Source organism: Capra hircus, chromosome 16 (genome assembly GCF_001704415.2).
Source record: "Capra hircus breed San Clemente chromosome 16, ASM170441v1, whole genome shotgun sequence".
NCBI lineage: Eukaryota > Metazoa > Chordata > Mammalia > Artiodactyla > Bovidae > Capra > Capra hircus.
Window position 1 is genome coordinate 30,101,483 of NC_030823.1, and position 23,797 is coordinate 30,125,279.

Genomic DNA, 23,797 nt, shown 5'->3' on the forward strand with positions numbered 1-23,797 from the left:
TTACACACTGTAAAATTTTCCATCATTCTTTGATCTACTGGTTTCATCTAGTGATACACTTTCCATGGATTAGTTATTTCTTCAAGAGTTGCAAAATGCTGAATTTTCTAATTCTATTATTAGAATTAGATTTCACATTTATCAGCTAAAATTCATACTAATACATTATAGCTACTTGCTTACACTAAAATAGTTTATATAGTTAAGCTCTTATTTTAAATCCAGTAATGCATTTTATATCAGTTCTAAAAAAAAAAAAAGTCCTAACAATAAGTGATTTTTGCTGCCATACAAATGTTAGAACTGCTACCTGTAGTGAAGAAATGTGACTTGTAATTGCATCACATGGAAAAACTTCAGCAAGACCAACAACATAGGTCCTGCCATCGGGTGTGTTTTTCTCTATCCCCTTTTAATTTGAGACATTCCAGTTCCCTGACCCAAAGCCTTCTGGGAGAATATGGCAGCAAGATCTTGGTGCTTATAGGTCTTAGTTAAACTAGCATGTGCTGCTGCTTTTCTCTTGCTTGTTTAAACACCTTCCTTCCTATACACGTCTTCACCACAGAAACACCAAGGGCACTTTTTCCTTTCTGGGCCCAGCATCCCAGACCACATGATTGCTAGCACTATACCCATGAAAAGAAAATTCATAATACCAAACAGGCAGAATGCCTGGCTGAATGGGAGTTTTGTTATTATACAGTCTGCTTGTGTTTTTGTGGCAGCATTTTGATTTCTGAATCGTGGAGTCAACTCTGCCTGCCAGACCTCAGCAGGTCTCCAGGCCCTACCCAGTCAGCTGCAGAACATCTTTTAGTTCAGATCCTCTCTTCTGTTCTCACCACCACCATCCTGCCTCAGGTCTCTCTGCCTCTAGAGTCTCACCTTCCCACTCAAACTCCTATTTTAGTCCTTGGGCATCCTCCATTCCTTCTCTGGTTCAGGCCCTCAGCCTGGCCTTGATTCTGTGATTGAAGACCTGTTGCAGGCCTCCTCCCTCCTCATCACTGTCACATGCGGAAAGCTGATGAAGGCCGTGCCTTGGGTAGAGAACTTCTCCCAGCAGGAGTGAGCTTCACCAGTTTTCCCTGGGGTGCTATTCCGGCAAGTAATCATGATGCTTATTCCATATGTCAGCTGGGAGGCCTCCAGAAACAACCCAGGCACACGCATAGCACCCCTGCCAGAGCTGCAAGGCTGCTCCGTAAATACTTATGTGGAAGTCCCCCTCCCAGACACTTCCTTATCCTCTCCTGATTAAACTCCAGTTCGTTTTTTAATATCTTTAAGCAACCAGAGCAGGTACCTGTCATGGAGTAATTATATGCACCACTTTCTCTGCAACCATAGAACCCAAGATTTTCTTTGCTTCTGCTAACTGACATGACAGACATCCACTGAATAGAATGATTATTAGTATGAAATTACTTTTTGGCCTTTAAATTTAATTATGTCACATTCATAGCAATAAAATAAAGTTCCAAATCCAGGTGTGCTTTTCAAGGAAAGCGTCCAAGGCAATTAAGTACAGGGCAATGGCATCCTATACTTAAGCCTTTTGTCCGGGGATCTTAAAATCTTTTCCACACAAGTAGATAATGATGTTCGTTTTGTAAGGGGCAGAGGTGACGTGACTGATCTCTTGGCAGGCTCAGGAGATGAAGGAAAAGCCAGGACCCAGGTGTCACCTTTGTTTCCTTCCGTCCCCTCCCTTTTTAGTTCTTTAAAAGAAACATAGCCAACATTCTATTAATTTAAATACCTCCCTCTCTTGGGTACTGCTTTCCATTTCTTTAAGAGCCTGAATGAACAAAGTTTCTATATCACATTTAATGTGGGCAAGAGCTGAGGTTCAGGGCTAGGGAATGGTGTACAGATAGTATACTAATTGGAGAACATATGTGTCTCTTGATAAATTCACCTCACAGTAGAGCCTAAATGTGGGTTCTACGACGTGTTCATAAATGAAATGCAGAACAGTGCTTGGCACATGGCAAGCCCTGAGTAAGTCATGACTTTTTTACAATTACCTTTTGGAGGCCTACAGACAAGTACCTGTGGTCTCTGGCCAGGCAGCGTCTGGAATGCACCTTCACTCACGCCACTCAACAGCAAGGATGCATTTCCATTCCCCGCCCCCCACCAAGACAAGCCTTCCCAGATCCCAGGGAGCCCCAGTGAAGTGCCCCTGTTCCCCTCCTCTAGGAAACCTTCCCTGATCTCACCAACCATCATAACTCTCCTCTTTGTAACTCCTGTGTCATTTTCTCAGTTCATTCCATACACTTGAACTGACCATTGCTGTGTACTAAGTCATGCTCTATCCTGTGATATTTTGAAACTGTTGTATGAATGTCTGTCTTGTGTCTAATGGGATTATGAGCCTTGAGGGAAAAGATCACATATATACAGTGTACTCTCTCCTCCAGCCCTAGAATCGATCTTGCTCATACAGCAGGAGCCCAGGAGACTCTCAGGATAGACGATGTAGGAGGAAGAAGAGGCCGAACTGTTCACATTTTGTTGAATCTAATATAGTAAGTTCTTGTTGAGTCAAGGTGAAATAACACTGGGTCTGAAACATAGTCCTGGGTTTTCATTCTTCAGTCCACTGCAACACTCTGTTCTATTCCACTGTGGGTGAAAGAGGTCAAGTATGTGTGGAGTTCTTACATGCAGGGCACGGTGGCCAACACAGATGGGGTGTCTGAATCCAAAGCTCTGGATCCAGTGATGATGGAATGAATACACAGGGGCAGTGAAAAAGGTGGGCTGCAATGAAGGATAGACTCTGCAGCTGAAACTCAGAGGACTCTGTGGTGAAAAGGAGGGTTGTGGGCATATCACTGATTTACTTAACCATTATATACTGAGAGGCCAGCTTCTGGTCCAAGGCTTCCTGGGTGCTGGAGCTTCTCTTAGCATTTAGTAGAGAGGCATTCCAGTCCCGTCTCTTTCCCCGAATGCAGAAGGCATTCCAGGGAGCAGGAGACCAGCAGTGAGCTTCCTCCCTCAGCATCGCGTTCCCACGGCTGCAAAGCTGATTCTGCTTAGTGGCTCGTTGACAGTCACAGCCAGCATTCGCTCCCACTTTTGTATTCTCCTGATGAAATGCTGACTGCAAGGGTGAGAGCTACTCACACTGCTTGCCTTTTTTTTTCTTCCAGGATTTTTTACCCAGGAAACCATCCTGTCAGAGGTGTGCAGATAATGAAAGTCGGCAAACTGCAGTTACACCAAGGCATGTTTCCCCAAGCAATGAAGAATCTGAGGCTGGTGAGTGTACCAAAATCACACGCAGTTCTTTCTGCCTGTTGATGGAAATCACAAGGAAGGGGTCTACCAACTCTATACCAGTGTGCAGACATGCATTAATACACACACATGCCCATAAATGTTAAAAAAGAAATCATTGGAGTGTTTGCCAATTTCTATGACAGTGGGTATGAACATGCCCACTGTCACTGAGTTTAAACTACTAATGTCAAATCAACCAGTTCACAAAACTCAGAAAAAGTAACAATTAACTCTTACTAACTGGTGCGAACTGACCTCAGACACCCCATACCCATCTGTCTCCATGCCTCCCTGCCCTCGGCCCACAGAACAGAGTCTAAATCTGCAGACCCTTGACCACCTGTCTGAGGACCACCTTCACAGCCTCCTCACCTCCAGCCTCCCTTCCCACCTCCACACACACACACACACACACACATTACAGACAGTGTACACGGAGACACTCACCAGTGCCCAAGGCATGCTCACACTTAGGTCCTTTCAAAGCTGTTTCCTCAGCCTTAAATGCCCTTTCCCCAACCCCCTGGGCTTGGTATAACTCTCCTGACCCTTTAAAGCCCACTGGAATGCTGTCTTCTCCCTGACCTTCTGCAGTCTGCTCACTCTGTCAGCTGAGCCCTCACCACACAGCAGCACAGAGACCTGATGCCGCTCCCCTCAGGAGACTGCAAGGTCTCTGTGTGTCTATTTTGAAACCAGCTCAGCATCAAGCAAAGAACCTGGGATTCAGGAAGTATTCACTGTTGGAAAAAGAAGGGAGAGGTCAGTACAATCCTTGCAATAAGTGCAAAAAGACCAAGTGGGAGAACTGGGTTCATGTTGGGATGTGATGTAGAGGATGACACCTGTGCTCACCCTCTCTAGGCGCCTCCACTGCCACCAAGGCCCAGGGCTCTATGCTGTCCTGACCTCTCCACTCTGGCAGAGCTTCCAAAAGCAGAGCTCATATGCTCCTCTGATTGAGGCACTGGACTGGTGGCTTGTACGGAGAACTGGTGTGTGGGGCTTCAGGGGCAGCACCTTCCCGAGGGCATCAAGGGCCATGATGCCCTTGTCTGCAGAAGAGTGGAGAGACTCAGGCCCTGAAATGGGATCTCTCAGGGAGTGTCTAGGGGCTGGTTGTCCACATTTAGGTGAGAAAAATAACAAATGCCTAAGGGATACTTTCCATATCATCATGTTATCCTGCCGCTGGCCTTACAAATAGCTGAGAAAGACAAAGGAGAAAAAGGAAAGATACCCAACTGAATGCCGAGTTCCAGAGAAGAGCAAGGAGAAAGCCTTCATAGTGAACAATCCAAAGAAATAGAGGGAAAGACTGGAGATCTCATCAAGAAAATTAGAGACACCAAGGGAATATTTCATGCAAAGACAGGCACAATAAAGGAAAGAAATGGCAAGGACCAAACAGAAGAGATTAAGAAGAGGTGGCAAGAATACATAGAAGAACTATACAAAAAAGATCTTAATGACAGATAACCATGATGGTGTGATCACTCACCTAGAGCCAGACATCCTGAAGTGAGAAGTCAGTCAGGCCTTAGGAAGCACTACTACAAACAAAGGCATTGGAGAAGATAGAATTCCAGCTGAGCTATTCAAATCCTAAATGATGATGCTGTTCACGTGCCTCACTCAATATGGCAGGAAATTTGGAAAACTCAGCAGTGGCCACAGGACTGGAAAAGGTCAGTTTTCATTCCAATCCCAAAAAAGGGCAATGCCAAAGAATGTTCAAATTACACACACTATCAAGGTAACACTCAAAATTCTCCAAGCCAGGCTTCAACAGTATGTGAACCGAGAACTTCCAGATGTTCAAGTTGGATTCAGAAAAGGCAGAGGAACCACATAGCAAATTGTCAACATCCCTTGGGTCATAGAAAAATCAAGGAAATTCCCCCCAAAAAATCTACTTCTGCCTCACTGACTATACCAAAGCCTTTGACTGTGTGGATCACTATAAACTGTGGAAAATTCTTAAAAGAGATGGGAATAGCAGACCACCTTACCTGCCTCCTAAGAAACCTGTATGCAGGACAAGAAGCAACAGTTAGAACTGGACACAAAACAATGGACTGTTCCAAATTGGGAAAGGAGTACGACAAGGCTGTACATTGTCACGCTGTTGGTTTAACTTCTGTGCAGAGTACATCATGTGAAATGGTGGGCTGGATAAATCACAAGCCGGAATCAAGACTGCCAGGAGAAAAATCAATAACCTCAGATATGCACCACCACCCTAATGGCAGAAATCGAAGAGGAACTAAAGAGCTTCTTGATGAAGGTGAAAAGGAGAGTGAAAAACCTGGTTTAAATCTCAACATTCAAAAAATGAAGATCATGGCATTCAATCCCATCACTTCATGGCAAATAGATGGGGAAAAAATGAAAACAGTGACAGACTTTATTTTCTTGGGTTCTAAAGTCACTACAGATGGTAACTGCAGCCGTGAAATTAAAAGACACTTGCTCTTTGGAAGAAAAGTTACGACAAACCTAGACAGCATATTAAAAAGCAGAGATATCACTTTGCTGACAAACGTCTGTATAGTCAAACTATGGTTTTTCCAGTAGTTATGTTTGGATGTGAGAGTTAGACCATAAAGAAGGCTGAGTGCCTAAGAACTGATACTTTCAAACTGTGGTGCTGGAGAAGACTCTTGAGGGTCCCCTTGGACAGTAAGGAGATCAAACCAGTCAATCCTAAAGGAAATCAGTCCTGAATATTCATTGGAAGGATAATGCTGAAGCTGAAACTCCAATCCTTTGGCCACCTGATGGGAAGAGCAGACTCACTGGAAAAGACCATGATGCTGGGAAAGACTGAGGGCAGGAGGAGAAGAGGGCGACAGAGGATGAGATGGTTGGATGGCAGCACTGACTCAGTGGACATAAGTTTGGGCAAACCCAAGAAGACAGAGAAGGACAGGGAAGCCGGTCATGCTGCAGTTCACTGCAGACACAACTTAGTGACCGAGCAATAAGAACAAAGGGATACTCAAAAGTGACATTCCCTTATGCTGGTTTTTGTTGAATACCAGCCCTGTTGTCTTTTCCTGATCTCTAAGTGACATCAACAGGAAGAATCCTAGGATTCCTGAAGGCACGCATCACTTCCTATTTCATTCACCTGGTCTGACATCTTTACCCAGACTGACAGAAGAACACTGGAAGGTTCCTGCAGTTTCAGAAGAACTTTCCTTTTCTGCTCTGGTGAATGGTGGTCAGCCAGTCAAATCAGCTGGGCAGAAAATGCTTATTGAGGATCTACCATATGAATGTTCTCCCACAAAAACTTTCTGGAGGAAATTTTCCAAGTGTATGATGTGACCTAACCAAGGGTCACCTCCAGGTAGGTATTTTACAGATAATCAAATTAATCCTTTATGTCTCATGGGACTAGAGAGTATTAATCCTGCTCATGCATACATGAATGCTCTGGTCCTCATGACAGCCATCTGAGGCCAGTGGGCCAGGCATTCTCATGGCCATGTGAAAACCAAAGGAGCTAAGGCTTACAGTCCCACTGAGGCACAGCCAGGTCTAGTTTGTCCAGTTTAATCTAACACATATGGACCTGTGCTGGCCATTTACTAGCAGAGTAAGATTCTGTTCACCCAATTCCAGCATGCAGTAGGGGTTTTCCCCCATCAACAAACATCTCTCAGACACCAGCTGGGTGTCGTACAAGTCAACTCAACTCTGACACCATCTACCTGGAGGTGGCATCAGATTCCACAGCCCACAAGAGCCTCTTCCACTTCAGATGCCAGTCACAAGCCCGGGCTGTCATACAGGCTTCAGACTGACTGGCTACAGCTTCAGGGTTCCAAGGATCCCACCATGGCCTTGAGTAGTTTGCCAGAGCAGCTCATAGGACTCCAAGAAACATTTTACTTACTAGATCACCCATTTATTATAAAAGGCTGTACATCAGGAGCAGCCAGATGGAAGGGATGCATGCAGGGCAGGGCACTGGAAAAGGGCATGGAGGTGCCAGGCCCCTTCCGAGTATACCACTTTCCTCAATTCTCCATGTGTTCACCTACCCGGAAGCTTTCACATTCTATCCCTTAGGGTTTTTATGAAGACTTCATTAGAGACTCATGATTGATTAAATCATTGGTCACTAGTGACTGATTCAACCTCCAGCTCCTCTTCCCTCAAAGATCAGGGGTTGGACTGAAAGTTCCAACCTTCTAATCACATGGTTATCCTAGCAACCATCCCCCACATTTTAGGTGCTTCTAAAAGTCATCTTATTAAAATAACAAGAGACACCCTGATCATTTTCCTCACTTAGGAAATTCCAAGGGTTTTAGGAGCTCGGTACCAGAAACAGGGATGAAGACCAAATATATATTTCTTATTATATATCGCAGTGTCACACAGAGAGATGGCCGACACACATCCCATCTTTTTGCAAGTTCACAGGACCTGAGTCTAGAAGCAGGTCAGTTTCGTTCTGCAGAAAGACTCTCCTCCTGAGGTTTCTCAGGGCTCAGGTGACCCAGAGAAAGGAAAAGAAAGATATATATATATACTTGCCTTTTAAAATTTAGGTTCGTGGACTTCCCTGGTGCACAGTGGATAAGAATCTGCCTGCCAACACAGGGGACACAGGTTTGATCCCTGATCTGGGAAGATCTCACATGCTACAGAACAAAGCAGCCCATGCACCACAACTTCTGAGCCTCTGCTCTAAGGCCCATAAGCCACGGTTACTTAACCTGTGAGATGCAACTATTGAAGGCTGTGAGCCTAGGGACTGCTTGCTAACAGGAGAGGCCACTGTGATAAGCCTGAGCAGTGCAACGAAGAGTAGCCCCCACTCTCTGCAAGAGAGAGCCCTTGCACAGCAATGAAGACCCAGTGCAACCAAAATAAATAAACATTTTTAAAAAATAAACTGATGTTCTTTTTAGACTGGCACCCCTAGATATTCTTTCTTAGAAACTCTAGAAATAATAGGACGGAAGAAAGAGTTTGAATAACGGTTCCAAAGGCTGAGTTTGGAACAAAAATGAGAAAAGCTTCAGAAACAAAAATGCGTTACAGATTCAATTAGGCCCAGCCTCCTCCAGGAAAGGAATCCATTTAGCCCAGCTCTGATTTGGTTTAGGCCCCCATCTCCACTGGGCTCAGCTGAAATTCTTGTGATTGCTGCCACAGGACAGCCCTGGGGTCCCCTCACAGTACCTCCCTCCTGCTTTGTCCTGTCTCTAATCTATTTTCATTTCTTTCCATTTATTTCTAAGAAGAATTTTGTTAGGACTAATTTGACTTCTTAGACCTTAAGGGCAACCGTCCTCATCTGGGCTGTCTTATCAGGGAGCCTGCTTCTTTTCTGTGAGCTCTGCACACTGCCAACTCCCTCACCCTGGCTAGACTAGCTGCTTTGTTAGCAGTGCCTTGTTAACTGAACTCAGAAGGAAAAAGTCAGACTTCCCCCTCCTCAATAGCCACTTTTATTGAGATGTAAATTACACTGTAATGCTTTTTCTCTTCTCATTTCGTACGTTGAAGCATCTTGAGGATCTTTTAAGCTTTTCCTGGACCTGAATAGGGAGCCCAGGCTCAGTCCCACACAGAGCTCCTCTCACACCCACACAGTTATGAGCACATTCAAGGAAAGCTCCAAGCACAAGCTGGTGTGTGTCTACTCCAGACTGCACCCTGATTTCAAGTCCTCCCCCTTAAATGGATGATTTAGAGCCTGCACATCTATTGTTCCCGTTTCTTAATCTGCTACAATGATTCTTAATGTTCTTATTTTTGAATTGTGTGAGAACCACTGACTCACCAGAGATAATGTACACACATAGAACATTATATATATGTATATATATAGTGGGGAAAGGGGATATAGGGACCACCTGAAGACTCTCCATGGACTTTCTCTAGGCTAGCAGTCTCTAGGTTAAAAAAATCTCTAAGTGTGTATCATCACACATGTAGACAGATGGAAGGGACATGGGGAGGACAAGAAGGTGTGCAGAGATGAGGTGCCATAGCCAGTGACGCCTTCAAAGAGGAGTCTGACAGTCTCTGACTCTGGTGCTTATGACAGGCCCCTACTAACCTGAAACAGGAAACAGTAGTTTCAAGAGTACGTCTCTCAACCAAGAAAGGAGAAGATAAGAGAATGACCCTAAAATGAGAGCATAGTGATTAAGTTGCATTTAAGGAAACAAATAGAAATTTACCTATCAGAAAGTGTAATCCCAGCAGTGACAAGCAGCCAAGTGAGGAACCTGGACTTGTACCTCTACCAGGCAGTAACAAGGTATCATCCACCATACTCCTGTTGAAGCAATGGTGGAGAAAGCCAGCTAAAACAGAAAGTTGACATAAAATTCAGAATCTCTGTGTCATGCTCACAATGTCCAGGTTTCAGTTGAAAATCACTCACCATAAGAAAGACGAAGATTATAATCTTGATTGAAAAAAAAGACAATCAATAGATGCCAACTCAGAGATAATAGATTTTAGACTTATCTCACAAAGATTTTAAAACCCATGATAAATATGCTTAAATAGTAATTACAAACATCCTCAAAACAAATGAAAAAATAGAATACTGCAGCAAAGAAATTAACACAGGAGAAGCAAACAGAAATTTAAAAGCTGATAAATACAACTGCCAAAACATACAGACTGGAGCTTAACAACAGAACAGAAAGAAGAATGAATTAATGAACTTGAAGACAGAGCAATATAAGCTGTCCAGTCAAAAAAACAGAGATAAAACGACTAAGAAATTCAGCAAAGCCAGAGGATATAAATTAACATACAAAAGTCAGCAGTGTTTAATTACACTTAGAGGGAACAATGCCAAAAGAAACCTAAGAAAACAGTTCTACTTGTAATTGTATCTAATCACTTCAGCATTCTTGCCTTGAGAACCACATGAACAAAATGAAAGGCGAAAAGGTATGACACTGAAAGATGAACCCCCAGGTCAACAGGTGTTCCACACGCAACTGGAGAAGAGCAGAGAAATAGCTCCAGAAGGAATGAAGAGGCTGAGCCAAAGCAGAAATGACGCCCAGCTGTGGATGTGTCTGGTGGAGAAAGTAAACGCAGATGCTGTAAAGAATAATATTGCATTCGAATCGGGAATGTTAGGTCCATGAGTCAAAGTAAATTGAAAGTGGTCAAACAGGAGATGGGAAGGGTGAACATGGACATTTCAGGAATCAGTGAACTGAAATGGATGGGAATGGGTTAATTTAATTCAGGTGACCATTATATCTACTACTGTGGGCAAGAATCTCTTAGAAGAAATGGAGTGGCCCTCACAGTCAACAAAAGAGTCCAAAATGCAGTACTTGGGTGCAATCTCAAAAACATCCAAATGATCTCAGTTCATTTCCAAGGCAGCCCATTCAACATCAAGGTAATCCAAGTCTATGCCCCAACCAGTAATGCTGAAGAAGCTGAAGTTGAACAGTTCTATGAAGACTTACCAGACCTTCCAGAACACCAAAAAAAGATGTCCTTTTTATCATAGGGGATTGGAATGCAAAAGTAGGAAAGCAAGAGATACCTAGAGTAACAGCCAAGTTTGGCCTTGGAGTACAAAATGAAGCAGGGCAAAGGCTAACACAGTTTTACCAAGAGAAGGCACTGGTCATAGCAAACACCTTTTTCCAGCGACACAAGAGATGACTCTACACATGGACATCACCAGATGGTCAACACCAAAAACAGATTGATTACATTCTTTGCAGCTGAAGATGGAAAATCTGTATACAGTCAGCAAAAACAAGACCGGGAACTGACTGTGGCTCAGATCATGAACTCCTTATTTCAAAATTCAGACTTAAATTTAAGGAAGTAGGTAAAACCACTAGGCCATTCAGGTATAACATAAATCAAATCCCTTATGATTATCCAGTGGAAGTGACAAATAGATTCAAGGAACTAGATCTGATGGAGTGCCTGAAGAACTATGTATGGAGGTTTCTAACACTGTACAGGAGGTGGTAATCAAAACCATTGCCAAGAAAAAGAAATGCAAGAAGGCGAAATGGTTGTCTGAGGAGACCTTACAAATAGCTGAGAAAAGAAGAGAAGCGAAAGGGAAGGGGCAAAAAGGAAAGGTACACCCATCTGAATGCAGAGTTCCAAAGAGTAGCAGGAGAGATAAGAAAGCCTTCAGTGAACAGTGCAAAGAAATAGAGGGAAGCAATAGAATGGGAAAGACTAGCGATCTCTTCAAGAAAATTAGAGATACCAAGGGAACATTTCAGGCAAAGATGGGCACAATAAAGGACATGAAAGGCATTAACCTAATAGAAGCAGAAGATATTAAGAAGAGGTGGCAAGAACACACAGAAGAACTATACAAAATAAGGTCTTAATGACCCAGACAACCATGATGGTGTGGTCACGCACCTAGAGCCAGACATCCTAGAGTGTGAAGCCAAGTGGGTCTTAGGATGCATCACTATGAACAAAGCTAGAGGAGGTGATAGAATTCCTGCTGTGCTAGTTCAAATCCTAAAGGATGATGTTGTGAAAGTGCTGCACTCAATATGGAAGCAAATTTGGAAAACTCAGCAGTCGCCAAAGAACAGGAAAAGGTCAGTTTTCATTCTAATCCCAAACAATGTTCAAATTACCATACAGCTGCACTCATTTCACATGCTGGCAAGGTAATGCTCGAAATCCTTCAAGCTAGGCTTCCACAGTACATGAACCAAGAACTTCCACATGTACAAGATGGATTTAGAAAAGGCAGAGGAACCACAGATCAAATCGCCAACATCCACTGGATCACAGAAAAAGCAAGAAAATTCCAGAAAAAACATCTACTTCTGATTACTGACTACGCTAAGATCTTTGACTGTGTGGATCACTACAAACTGTGGAAAATTCTTAAAGAGATGGGAATAGCAGACCACCTTAGCTGCCTCCTGAGAAACCTGTATGCAGGTCAAGAAGCAACATCTGAAATCGGACATGTAACAATGAACTGGTTCAAAATTTGGAAAGGAGTACATCAAGGCTGTATTTTGTCATCCTGCTTATTTAACTTATGTAGAGAGTTCATCATGAGAGATGCCAAGCTGGATGAATCACAAGCTGGAATCAAGATTGTTGGCAGAAATATCAATAACTTTAGATATGCAGATGACACCACCCTAATGGCAGAAAGTGAAGAGGAACTAAAGAGCCTCTTGATGAAAGTGAAAGAGGAGAGTGAAAAAGCTGGCTTAAAACTCAACATTCAAAATACTAAGATCATGGCATCCAGTCCCATAATTTCATGGCAAACAGATGGGGAAACAATGGAAACAGTGACAGACATTATTTTCTTGGGCTCCAAAATCACTGCAGATGGTGACTACAGCCATGAAATTAAAAGATGCTAGCTCCTTGGAAGATAAGCTATAACAGACCTAGACAGCATATTAAAAAGCAGAGACATAACTTTGCTGACAAAGGTCTGTATAGTCAAAGCTATAATTTTTCCAGTAGTCATGTACGGATTTAAGAGTTGAACCATAAAGAAGGCTGAGCGCTGAAGAATTGATGCTTTTGAACTGTGGTGCTGGAGAAGACTTGAGAGTCCCTTGCACAGCAAGGAGAGCTAACCAGTCAATCCTAAAGGAAATCAACCCTGAATATTCACTGGAAGGACTGATTTTGAAGCTCTAATACTTTGGCCACCAGATGCGAAGAACTGACTCACGGAAAAGACCCCGAGGCTGGGAAAGATTGAGGGCAGGAGGAGAAGGGGATGAACGAGGATGATGTGGCTGGATGGTGTCATCAACCCAATGGACATGAGTTTGAGCAAAGTCTGGCAGATGGTGAAGGACAGGGAAGCCTGGCGTGCTGCAGTCCATGGGTTCACAAAGAGTGAGACATGACTGAGTGACTGAACATCAACAGCAAACAAAATAAAATACTGAGGAATTAACTTAACCAAGGATGTAGGAGACTATACACTGAAAAGTACAAAACACTGCTGAAAAAAATAAGATGACACAAACAGAAAACATCCCATGTTCATGATCGAAAGACTTATTACTGTTAATAAGTACCTAAAGCACATTTAATAGTACCTAAAGCAACCTATAGTTTCAGTGAAATCTCTTGTCAAAAGCCCAATGACATTTTTTTTTTTTTTAGAAATGGAAAGGTTCGTATGAAAGTTCAAGGAACCCTAATAGCATAACAATTTTGAAAAAAAAAAGTTAGAGGACTCATACTTTTTGATTTTGAAATTTACTGTAAGACTGCAGTAATCAAAACCAGGTGGGACCGGGATAAAGACAGCCATGAAGGCCAGTGGGATACACTAGAGAGCTGAGAAATACACTCTCATATATATGTCAAATGACTGTTGACAGGAGTGACAAGACTACTCAATGCAGAATGGACAGTCTATTGAACAAATGGTGCTGAGGAAACTGGATATCCACATGCAAAAAATGAAGATAGATCCTCACCTAATACTATATTAAAAAGAGTAATACATGGGTTAGACTTAGTATAAGAGCTAAAACTACCAAACTCTTAGAAGAATACACAGAGGAAAAGCTTCATGATACCAAATTTGGCAATGGTTTCTTTGAATATGGCACCAAAAGCACAGGCAACAAAGAAAAAATAGACAAGTTGAATTTCATCAACACTAAAAATGTGCACCAAAAGACAAGATCAACAGAGTAAATAGTAAAAATCAACAGGCAACCCATAGGATGGAATAAAACATTTGCAAATCACATTTCTGGCAAGTGGTGAACATCCAGAATACATAGAGAATGCCTAAATTTCAACAACAACATCAAAACAGTGCAGTTCAAAAACAGGCAAAGGATTTGAATAGACATTTCTCCAAAAAACATATACAACCAGCCAAAAAGCACATAAAAAATAAGCTTAACATCACTAATCATTAGGGAAATGCAAACCAGAATCAATGAGATACTACTTTTCACCCACTAGGATAGCTATTATTAAAGAAGAAAGAAACACGCAGAAGAGAAACAAGTACTGGTGTAGATGTGGAGAAACTGGAACCCTTGCGTATTACCGACAGGACTACAAAATGGAAAAGCCACTGTGGAAAACAGTGTAACAGTTCCTAAAAAATGTGAAACATAGAATGACTATTTGATCCAGCAATTACACCTCTGGTTATGTACACAAAAGTATTGAAAGCAGGGACTTCAATAGATATTTGTACACCAGTGTTCACAGCAAGCATTATTAACAACAGCTAAAAGGTGGAAAAACCTAAATGTCCATGGATGGTGGGTAGTTTAAAGCTGGAATATATATATTATGAGATATTATTCAGCCTTAAAAGTGAAACTACATGGATGAAACTTGTTGAACATTGTGTGCATGCTAAGTCACTTCAGTCGTGTCTGACTCTTTGCAACCCCATGGACTGTAGCCCACCAGGCTCCTCTGTCCATGAGATTCTCCAGGCAAGAATACTGGAGTTGGTTGCCATGCCCTTCTCCAGGGGATCTTCCTGACCCAGGGATCGAACCTGTGTCTCCTGTAGCTCTTGCATTGCAGGCAGATCCTTTACTGCTGAGCCACCGGGGAAGCCTCAAGTGAAATAAGCCAGTCACAAGAAGACAAATGTTGTATGATTCCATTGATATGAGGTACCTAGAGTAGTCAAACACAGAGACAGAAAGTAGAATAGCGGTACCAAGGGCTTGAGAACGAAAGGAATAGAGAATGCTTATTTAGCGGGTATACAGCCTCAGTCTGGAATAATGCAGAAGTTCTAGGTATGGATAGTGAGAGTGGCTGCACAACAGTGTGAATGTAATTAATGCCACTGAAAATAAAATACCTGCAGACTCAAGAAGCTAAGTGAATCCAAATAAGAAAAATCCAAGAAAATGCACATCAAGGCATTCTAGTCAAACTTCTGAAATTATAAAGACAACAGTATCTTAAAAGCAGCAAGAGAAAAATGATACCTTGCCTATAGGAGAAAAACAATTTGAGTTACAGTGGCTTTCTCATTAGAAACCACGGAGGCCAAATGTACAGTGGCACATTTTTCAAGGACTTGAAGAAAAGAACTGTTAAGGTAAAAACCTGCATTCAGCAAAATAGCCTTCAAGAGTTAACGGGAAGTCAAAACATTCTCAGATGAAGGAAAACTAAGGGAATTTGTCTCCAGCAGACCTCTTCTAAAAGAATTGCTAAAGCATTTCTCTAAACAGAAAGGAAGTAATAAAAGCAGCAATCTTTGAACATCGGGAAGAAAGAACATGGTAAGCAAAAGTAAGGGTAAATGAAATAGACTTTAATTCTCCTCTTAAGTTTTTTAGCTAATCTTTGACAGTTGAAACAAAACGTATAACACTGTCTTCTGTGGTTCTAAACGTATATAGTGAAAATGTTTAGGACAATTATATTCAAAATAGGGGAAGATAAAAGACATAAAGGGAGGTAAGGTTTCTTGAACTGGTAAAATGAGAACACAAGTAGAAATGTGAAGAGATACCATACACAACTGAATATGTCTCTATTTGTGTATATATATGTCTCATTGCAAACGACCCTGATGCTGGCAAAGACTGAAGGCAAAAGGAGAAGGTGGAAGGATGAGATGAAAGGGTCAGTTAGCATCACCAACTCAACAGACATGAATTTGAGCAAACTCCAGGAGACAGGGGAGGACAGAGGACCAGGCATGCTGCAGTCCATGGGGTTGCAAAGAGTCAGACACAACTTAGCAACTGAACAATAACAACAATGTCTATGTCTATATATAACACTTAGAGTAACCATTTTAAAACTACACAAATACACTCAAAAACATTACAGAATAGAATTCTTTTTAAAAGTTAGCTATCCACTGGAAATGAAAGAGAAAGAAAATAAAAGCAAAAAAAAAATCAGAATAGACAAATTTTTCTAAATGGCAAACTTAAAACTCTAATATATTAACGACATTATGTAAGTGATCTATGTAAGAAGTGTAAATTTCTTGTCTAAAATATACTAAATGACAGAGATTATTAGAATGGATTTTTTAATGATCCACCTATATGTTGTCTATAGGAAACTCACTTTAAATATAGTGATACAGGGAGGTTGAAAGTAAAAGGATGGAAAAAGATATACCATGAAAGAACCACTCATCTAAAGAAAGCTGGAATGGCTATATTAATATCAGATAAAGTAGACTTCATAGTAAAGAAAATGACACTAGAGACAGAGAAGGATATTATATGTTGGAAAAGGAGGTCAGTTTATCAAGGAAACATATTAAAAGCAATCCTAAATGTGTATGCACTAAACAACCCAGTTGAAAACACGGGAAACAAAAACTAATAGAGCTAAAAGGAGGTACAGGCAATAGACTTACGGATATGAGTATAGCTGGGGATGTAACACCCACTGTCAACAACAGACAGAAGAAATGGACAGAAAATCAGCAAGGATACAGAAGAATTTAACAACATCCCCAACCAACAGGATCCAATTGACATTTATAAAACTCCATCCAGCAGTAACAAAATACATGTTCTTGTTTAAGTACCCACAAAACATATACCAAGAAGGACCATATTCTGGGCCATAAAGCAAGTCTCAATAAACGTAAAAGGATTCAGATCATACATGGTAAATTCTCTAACTCCAATGGAGTTCAATTAGAAAACACTAACACACACACACCCACACACACACACCACAATATTTGGAAGCAAAACCAAATCAGCATCTCCTAGTTCTGTGTCTGTGACTTTGTCCACAGAATTGATCTAATCCAGTCTCCTCATATTCAAATGAGGAAACCTAAGCTCAGGGAGGAGACATGATGTCTTCAGGCTCTCTCCGGTACTTAACAAATAAATACGCCTTGGATCAATTGATTAGTTCAACAGAGCAACACGAAGTCAACTCTTTCTGGAATAGCTACTCCCACTGGAAGACACACAGCTCAGCTCAGCACATCTGTCACCCCTTCTGGGCTCCCTCCTCTGGACACTCAGCACCTCTCGTCTCTCTGTCACACACTGTCCTTCTATAACCCTGTCTCCTGGTTGTGCCAAAGCTCCTCCCAGGGTAAAGGCCAAGTCTTACTCATTATAGCTGCTTAGACAGTATTTCACCTGCAATGCAGGAGACCTGGGTTTAATCCCTGGGTTGGGAAGTTCCCCTGGAGGAAGAGGGCATAGCAACCCCCTCCAGTATCCTTGTCTGCAAAACCCAATGGACAGAGGGGACTGGTGGGCTACAGTCCATGCATCGCAAAGAGTCGGACACGACTGAGCGACTCAGCACAGCACAGACAATATTTAGTGTGTAGACCTTCTAAGGAAATTTTGCCTGCTAGGAGGACAGGTCCTTCCAGTGGGTCCTGTACAAAGTGTAGAGCACAATGAAGTTGCAAGGGTGCTGTGAGCTCAGGCAGGTCATCAAAAGCCTTGGGAGTCCCTGCTGCCCCTCGTGAAGGGCCCGTCGTGGCTCTGGAGCTTCCTGATGTGTTGTGGGTCTGTCTTCTTACACGTCCAGCCCATGCCCACCACCCTCTACCCCACTACTCTGCTGTCATCCTGGATGGGCAGAGGAAAACATGCCTGCATTTCCCTCTCTTGTGATCTGACTGCAGAGGATTTTATCACGCATGCATTTCTTTTCCCTCTGATTTATATCCATATTTAAATCCTGCTTGGGGAAGTCATTTATTGGATTCCCTCAGGCTTTTGGGAGAGAGTATATGAGATCCTTGATAAGCTTAATATATTTTTATTAAAAATTAATAAGAAAGCTATATTGTTTGTAACTTTAAATTATAATTTGATTCAATTCATTTTATTTAATATATGACCACAGTTCTAAAATTACTTTTAAAAAAAATGCTGTGATGAGATTGAAATCAGTTCTGGGGACCCTATCTTTTAAAGACCGCATCTTTACTCCTGAGTGAACCGTGCCTGTCAAGTGGCAGACAATCTGTGCTTCCATTCCTCCTGTGACATTTAGAGTCAGTTCACAGGGGCAGCAGCCCCCCTTGAAGGCTTCAAATAGGTCCTCAGTGGGAGATTACGCCAGGCTCTTTTTAAATGCTACCATTAAAAAAATAAAATTTAATGGAAAGAGATAAGCTTTTCCCAGCACAGGCCGGCTCTGGTTTTATGCTTCCTTAATCTGTTTTACATACTGCTGCAGGAAATTAAATCAAAACCGTTCTCTCCGACTTGTGTATGTGTGGCAGTTGGGCAGGGCTGAGAGAAGGGGAGACACAGAGCTACCAGAAACAATTATGCTGGTTTGTCAGAGATTTACTGTAACTTTGTCTGGGGGAGGGAAGCCCTCCTCTTCTTCCAGGCTGAGGGGCTGTGGCCACCGCAGAGAGCCAGCCTGTGCTGACAGCTCCCTAAGGCTCCCTTCTGACAGCACTGAGAATTGTGCCCCAGCTTACCTGGAGGCCCAGGTGGCATCCACGACAAGGACCAGATGTCCTACCTGACCAGGTGTGAGTTTTAGCTTCCTGTACATCCAAATTGACATATTACTCAACACACACAGAACACAGTCATCATCATATTTTGCGCATAACTAAATCCTATTTCTTTTTATTTTCTTTTCTTTCCCTCCTATCCCACCCATGGCTCTGAGAAAATTACAGTATTTACTGGTTCATCATATTTATATTTGGTTTTACCTTCTAGACAAACGATATGGACTTTTTTCCCAGGCTCTTCATATTGGTCCTCTGCTCCCAGCTATGCCCATTTCTGCTCCGCTCCTAGCCACCCTTGTAGATAAGATCCTCTAATCTTAGTATCTTGGGTCTTACATATACACACCCAGGGATTGTCCCCACCCCACTTTTGCTTCCAGTGCTTCATTCATCACCAAATAAGAATGAAGGTCAAAACCAGCAGCATCCTGACTAGGAAGACCTTCGTGGCCCCTCAAGGTGTTGCAGAAGTCATACCTCAGAGACCCTCCAGGCCCTCTCCTTGGTCACTGCAGACTCTCAGCAGGGGAAGGGCACATAGCAGAGTCATGGAATGAACACTGGGTCCACCCTGGGGCCACTCTCAGGCCAGACATGAGGACATTGGACCAGATGGTCTTTATGGTGCTCCTGCAAGGGAACAGGCTGGGAGGTGTGGAAGTGAGGCTTTCCTTCCTGGCTGTGGCTCTGTGGATCCTGAAGGGCTGCGGGGCCAGAAGCCTCCTGCTGGCACCTGCCCTGTTGTGGGATGAGCAGGAACGAATGGGAAGACTCCAGATCAACCACCATGAACTCTGGCTCTTGAGGAGTAGGCCTTATTCTCAGAGCTGGAAGGGAGGAGACAGCGAAGCGTATGACTGAACGAATGGCAGTGAGGAAGGAAGCTACAGCTGTTAACAGGTCTGAAAACATGCAGACGGGCCTGACCCTGTCCGAGTGGTATGAAGGTGACTGTCCTGGCCTCTGACTCAAGTCCCTGAGAAATACCTTCTGGGGCGGAACCTGGAGAAATACACAAGGAGGACAAAGAGAAGCTGGTCTGGGAGTCCTGAGAAACAAAGCCAGGCCCTCACCCTGCAGAGGAGAACTGGGAGGAGTGGGGAGGCGAGAGCCCCCACAGGTCAGGCTGGCCCTTCTCTGGCCCCCCTGTCCATGGGGTGGGGTAGAACAGTGTGACGCTTCCTGCAAAGAGCTTTTCAGGCAGTGCTCCTGGAGCATTCACTCCTTTTGTCAGATCACAAGTACATCTGGCCCTCTGTTGAGCAGAAGGGAGAACATGTAAGCAGCTTTTGAGTGAGAGAATTTCCCATGAAGGGCTTTAAGCATCTCTCCAGTCTCTCTGTCCAATCACGCTCTCCCATATGCCTCTGCCTCAGACTCTGAGATGTCCAGAACAATGGAGCACCAAGGGGGGTATGGGGAGGAGACAGGAGACATTTGTTCTCTGAATGGTATCAAATATTTGATTTTGGTTTTCTGCCCAAAGACATCTCACTGAGTTTGGCTGCCTCCAAGGTGCGGGCTATTCCCAACGCCTCCCCTCTATCTCAGACACCCTTCACTCCACCCACCCTCGGGATTTGCTTGCAGATACTGCACAGGGAAGACCCATTCAAGTTAATAAGAACTAAATCCCACCACCCTGACTCCATCACGGCCACCTTCTGGTTTTCCAGCTAGGGTATCACGGGTGATGGGTCTGCAGGATTACAGCTGATTCCATAAGCAGAGCTCTTTTCCAGGCTGGCACACCAGTGCCAGAGATGGCAGGCCTTTCTTTCCCTTTCTCTTTTCTCTCAGCAGCTAAATCTAGACCCCATCTGTCTGCCTATTTTCCTTCATTCAAGCCTAAAGGGAACATTTTTTAAAAGGCCCAAAAGCCAGGAACACGGGTGGAAAGTGCTCCTAGTCCTGAACACTTTGCTTCTTCCGCTCTCAGGTTTCCTCCTCAGGAGACTGTGTGCCCCAGCTTTAAAGTCTCTAATGGCTTTAAAGATGCTCACACCTAGGAATCCCACCTCCAGGAATGCATCTAAAGTAGAGAGTCAGCAAAGCCAAAAAAGCCCTATGCTAAAAGATCTACATCACAACCACAAAAAAAATGGTAGTGATCTGAATTTCTAAGAGTAGCTCAGTGAATAATGATCTATAAACCTGATGAAATGAACTGTACACAGCCATTAGAAGGGTAATTATGGTTGGCTACAAGTTACCATTGAATAATCAATAGTTGTTATTACTTGTTGAAAGCTTACTCTATCAGTTGTTCTCAACCCTGAGGACATGTGAAACTCTCCTGAGGCCAGGCTCACCTCCAGAGAACAGGATTCAATTGACCGTGTGTGGGGCCTGGGCACTGGTACACCTTTGGAAGCCCACTGGTTGATACAGCTGTGCACCCAAGGCTGAGAGCCATGGTACTGCCTGCAAGGTATTTTTCTGGGTGCTTAAAACACCCAAAGTGTGTTTACCTATCTCTTGAGGCACATTTACATGGAAGACAATGGATCTGATGACCCTTCTGTTTGTTGCTGTTAGTCGCTCAGTCATGTCCAACCCTGTGCGACCTCAGGGACTGTAGCCCACCAGGCTCCTCTGTCCATGGGATTTTCCAGCCAAGAATACTAGAGTGGGTTGCCATTTCCTTCTCCAGGGATCTTCCCAACCTAGGGCTCAAACCCACGTTTCCTTCATTGGTAGGCAAATTCTTTACCACTGAGCCAATAGGGAAGCCCATAAATATAGTCACTGCACAGCCTGGCCCATACAGGAACAAACCCCTGATCCTGGTGTAATTTATTCGCACCATGCTGTAACCAACTGAGCTGACCAGCCCTTCTGTTTGAGAGCCCCCAGTTTGGGAAGCTCAGGATGATATGGTTTATCTATAATTTACTGCAAAAATATTTTGTGGATATTTTGACTATTTATTGCTCTATAACTAACCATCCCAAAACTTAGCAAAGTGAAACAACCGCCCTTTTATTATGTTCACAGATGATTCAGATCAGGAATTCAAACAGATCACAGTAGGAATGGCCTGCCTCTTTTCCCTGATGTCTTGGGTGTCAGCTGGGAAGACTGGAATCTAGCTGATGCCAGAAGATTTACACCATAACAAAAAATTGGTAGTGATCTAAAACCCACTCCAGTGTTCTTGCCTGGAGAGTCCCAGGGACAGGGGAGCCTGGTGGGCTGTCATCTCTGGGGTTGCACGGAGTCAGACACGATTGAAGCGACTTAGCAGCAGTAGCAGCAAAGTTCTAAGAGTAGCTTAGAAATCTGGCTGAAATCATCTGGAGGCTTCTTTATGCACATTTCTGGTGTTTGGGCTAGGATGATTTTAAAGATAGGCTCACTCAGAGCAACTAAGCCTGTGTGCCACAACTATTAAGCCTATGCTCCAGAGACCAGGAGCTGCAACTGCTGAAACATACACGACCTAGCGCCTGTGCTCCACAACAAGAGAAGCCACCACCATGAGAAGTCCACACACTAGTAGAGAGTAACCCCGACTTGCCACAACTAGAGAAAAGTCTGTGCAGCAGTGAAGACCCAGCGCAGCCAAAAGTAGTCAATAAATAAAATGTAAAGATAGGCTCAGCTAGGACTATCAACCAAAGCATCTACCCTTGGCTTCCCCATGTGGCTTGGGCTTCCTCACAGCATAGAAGCTCCTGTTTCCAGGAGCAGGTGTACTAATAAACAAGGCAAAGGTTGCATGGTCTTTTTGACCTAGCTTTGGAAGTTGACAGCATTAATTCCATCATACTCTATTATTGTAGTGGTTACAAATCCATCCAGATTTCAGAAATATTTTGGAGGCAGAATTGACAAGATTTAGTGGAGACTGAAGGCAATGAATGTCAAAATGCAAATGCTATAATGCCATATAACATGAAAAGAATACAAAAAGTATATGTATGTGTTATATGTCTCATATAGATGAGAATACAGCATGAAAAAATGAAAACTTCTTTTAAGGTGATAACAGCATGGTAACCATTAATATTAATCATTTTAGTAACTCTTCTTAAACCTCTGTTAACTACCTACACCAAATCTAAGCTCTAATAATCCCTGAAGATCATTGCTGGACACCAGTCCCAGCAAGACTCAAGCAGTAAGTCCAAGCACCACATTAAACTCACCCTTGTCACTTCATTTCTAGTGTGGAGAACCACTGTGCTGATCATACTGTAGGCTGCGGGTTTCTCCGGGCTCCTGGCCCAAGAAAAGATGAGGAACAGGTGGGGACCTGCCTCACTTGGGGATCTAATCCATCTTCGTTTTCCTTCAGGCTTTTGATATTATGAGAGTAACACATGGCAGAGAGCACAGCCTGATTGAAGATCTGATTCTACTCTTAGAAGAATGCGACGCCAACATCAGAGCACCCTAAGAGAACTCTGCAAAGGAAGAGCCAGCTTGTACCTTTATTGGATGCCTTATTGAGGTCACACACCCTAAATTTTGTTTGTTGTGTGGACCTCCCCTATTGGAAATGCTGTTCCATATTTACTTAGGTAAATAAAAGCAGACATATGGTTTGCACACCACAAGAATTAGAGAAGCATGATTATAATATAAGAAAATTTGGTTGAAAATACCATCTGGTAATTGTTTTCTTTGCTTTCTTTCATTGGTAATGTTAATGTTTAACATCTCAACATTAAAGACAGAAAATCCTATTAAAAGCATAACAGAATAAGTTCTAACTTTCTCGCTGGATATATGTTGAGAGTTGGATAGAAATCATTGTTTTCACATTTGCTTCCAAGCAAAAGTTAATGTCTGTTTTGGCAAAAAGCAAGATTTTCAGATACTGTCCTCACTGCTTGTGGTAAATGATACGTGTGTCCATTATTCACTTCCAAATATGTCTCCAACACAAGAAGTTTTATTCTAAATCTTAGAAAGAAGTCATATTAGGTTTATTAGGTTTTATTAGAAAAGGACAGGAGGTCTTAATGGAAAAGAAAAAAAATTCATATGTCTCATGGCTCTTTGTGTAATTCATTCTGAGCATCT

At 42.9% G+C, this 23,797-nt stretch overlaps 1 protein-coding gene across 4 annotated transcripts in view; it reads left to right on the forward strand.

The window, feature by feature from the left end:
• The window catches only part of SMYD3 (SET and MYND domain containing 3), a 741,121-nt gene extending 717,637 nt beyond the window's left edge, over positions 1-23,484 (forward strand). For all 4 annotated transcript variants that reach the window (XM_005690552.3, XM_013970112.2, XM_013970114.2 and 1 more), the window contains 2 exons: positions 3,171-3,279; positions 23,067-23,484. In XM_005690552.3, coding sequence (XP_005690609.1) covers positions 3,171-3,279; positions 23,067-23,168 — 211 coding nt within the window. In that variant the 3' untranslated portion in view covers positions 23,169-23,484. The remainder of the gene's footprint in view (positions 1-3,170; positions 3,280-23,066) is intronic.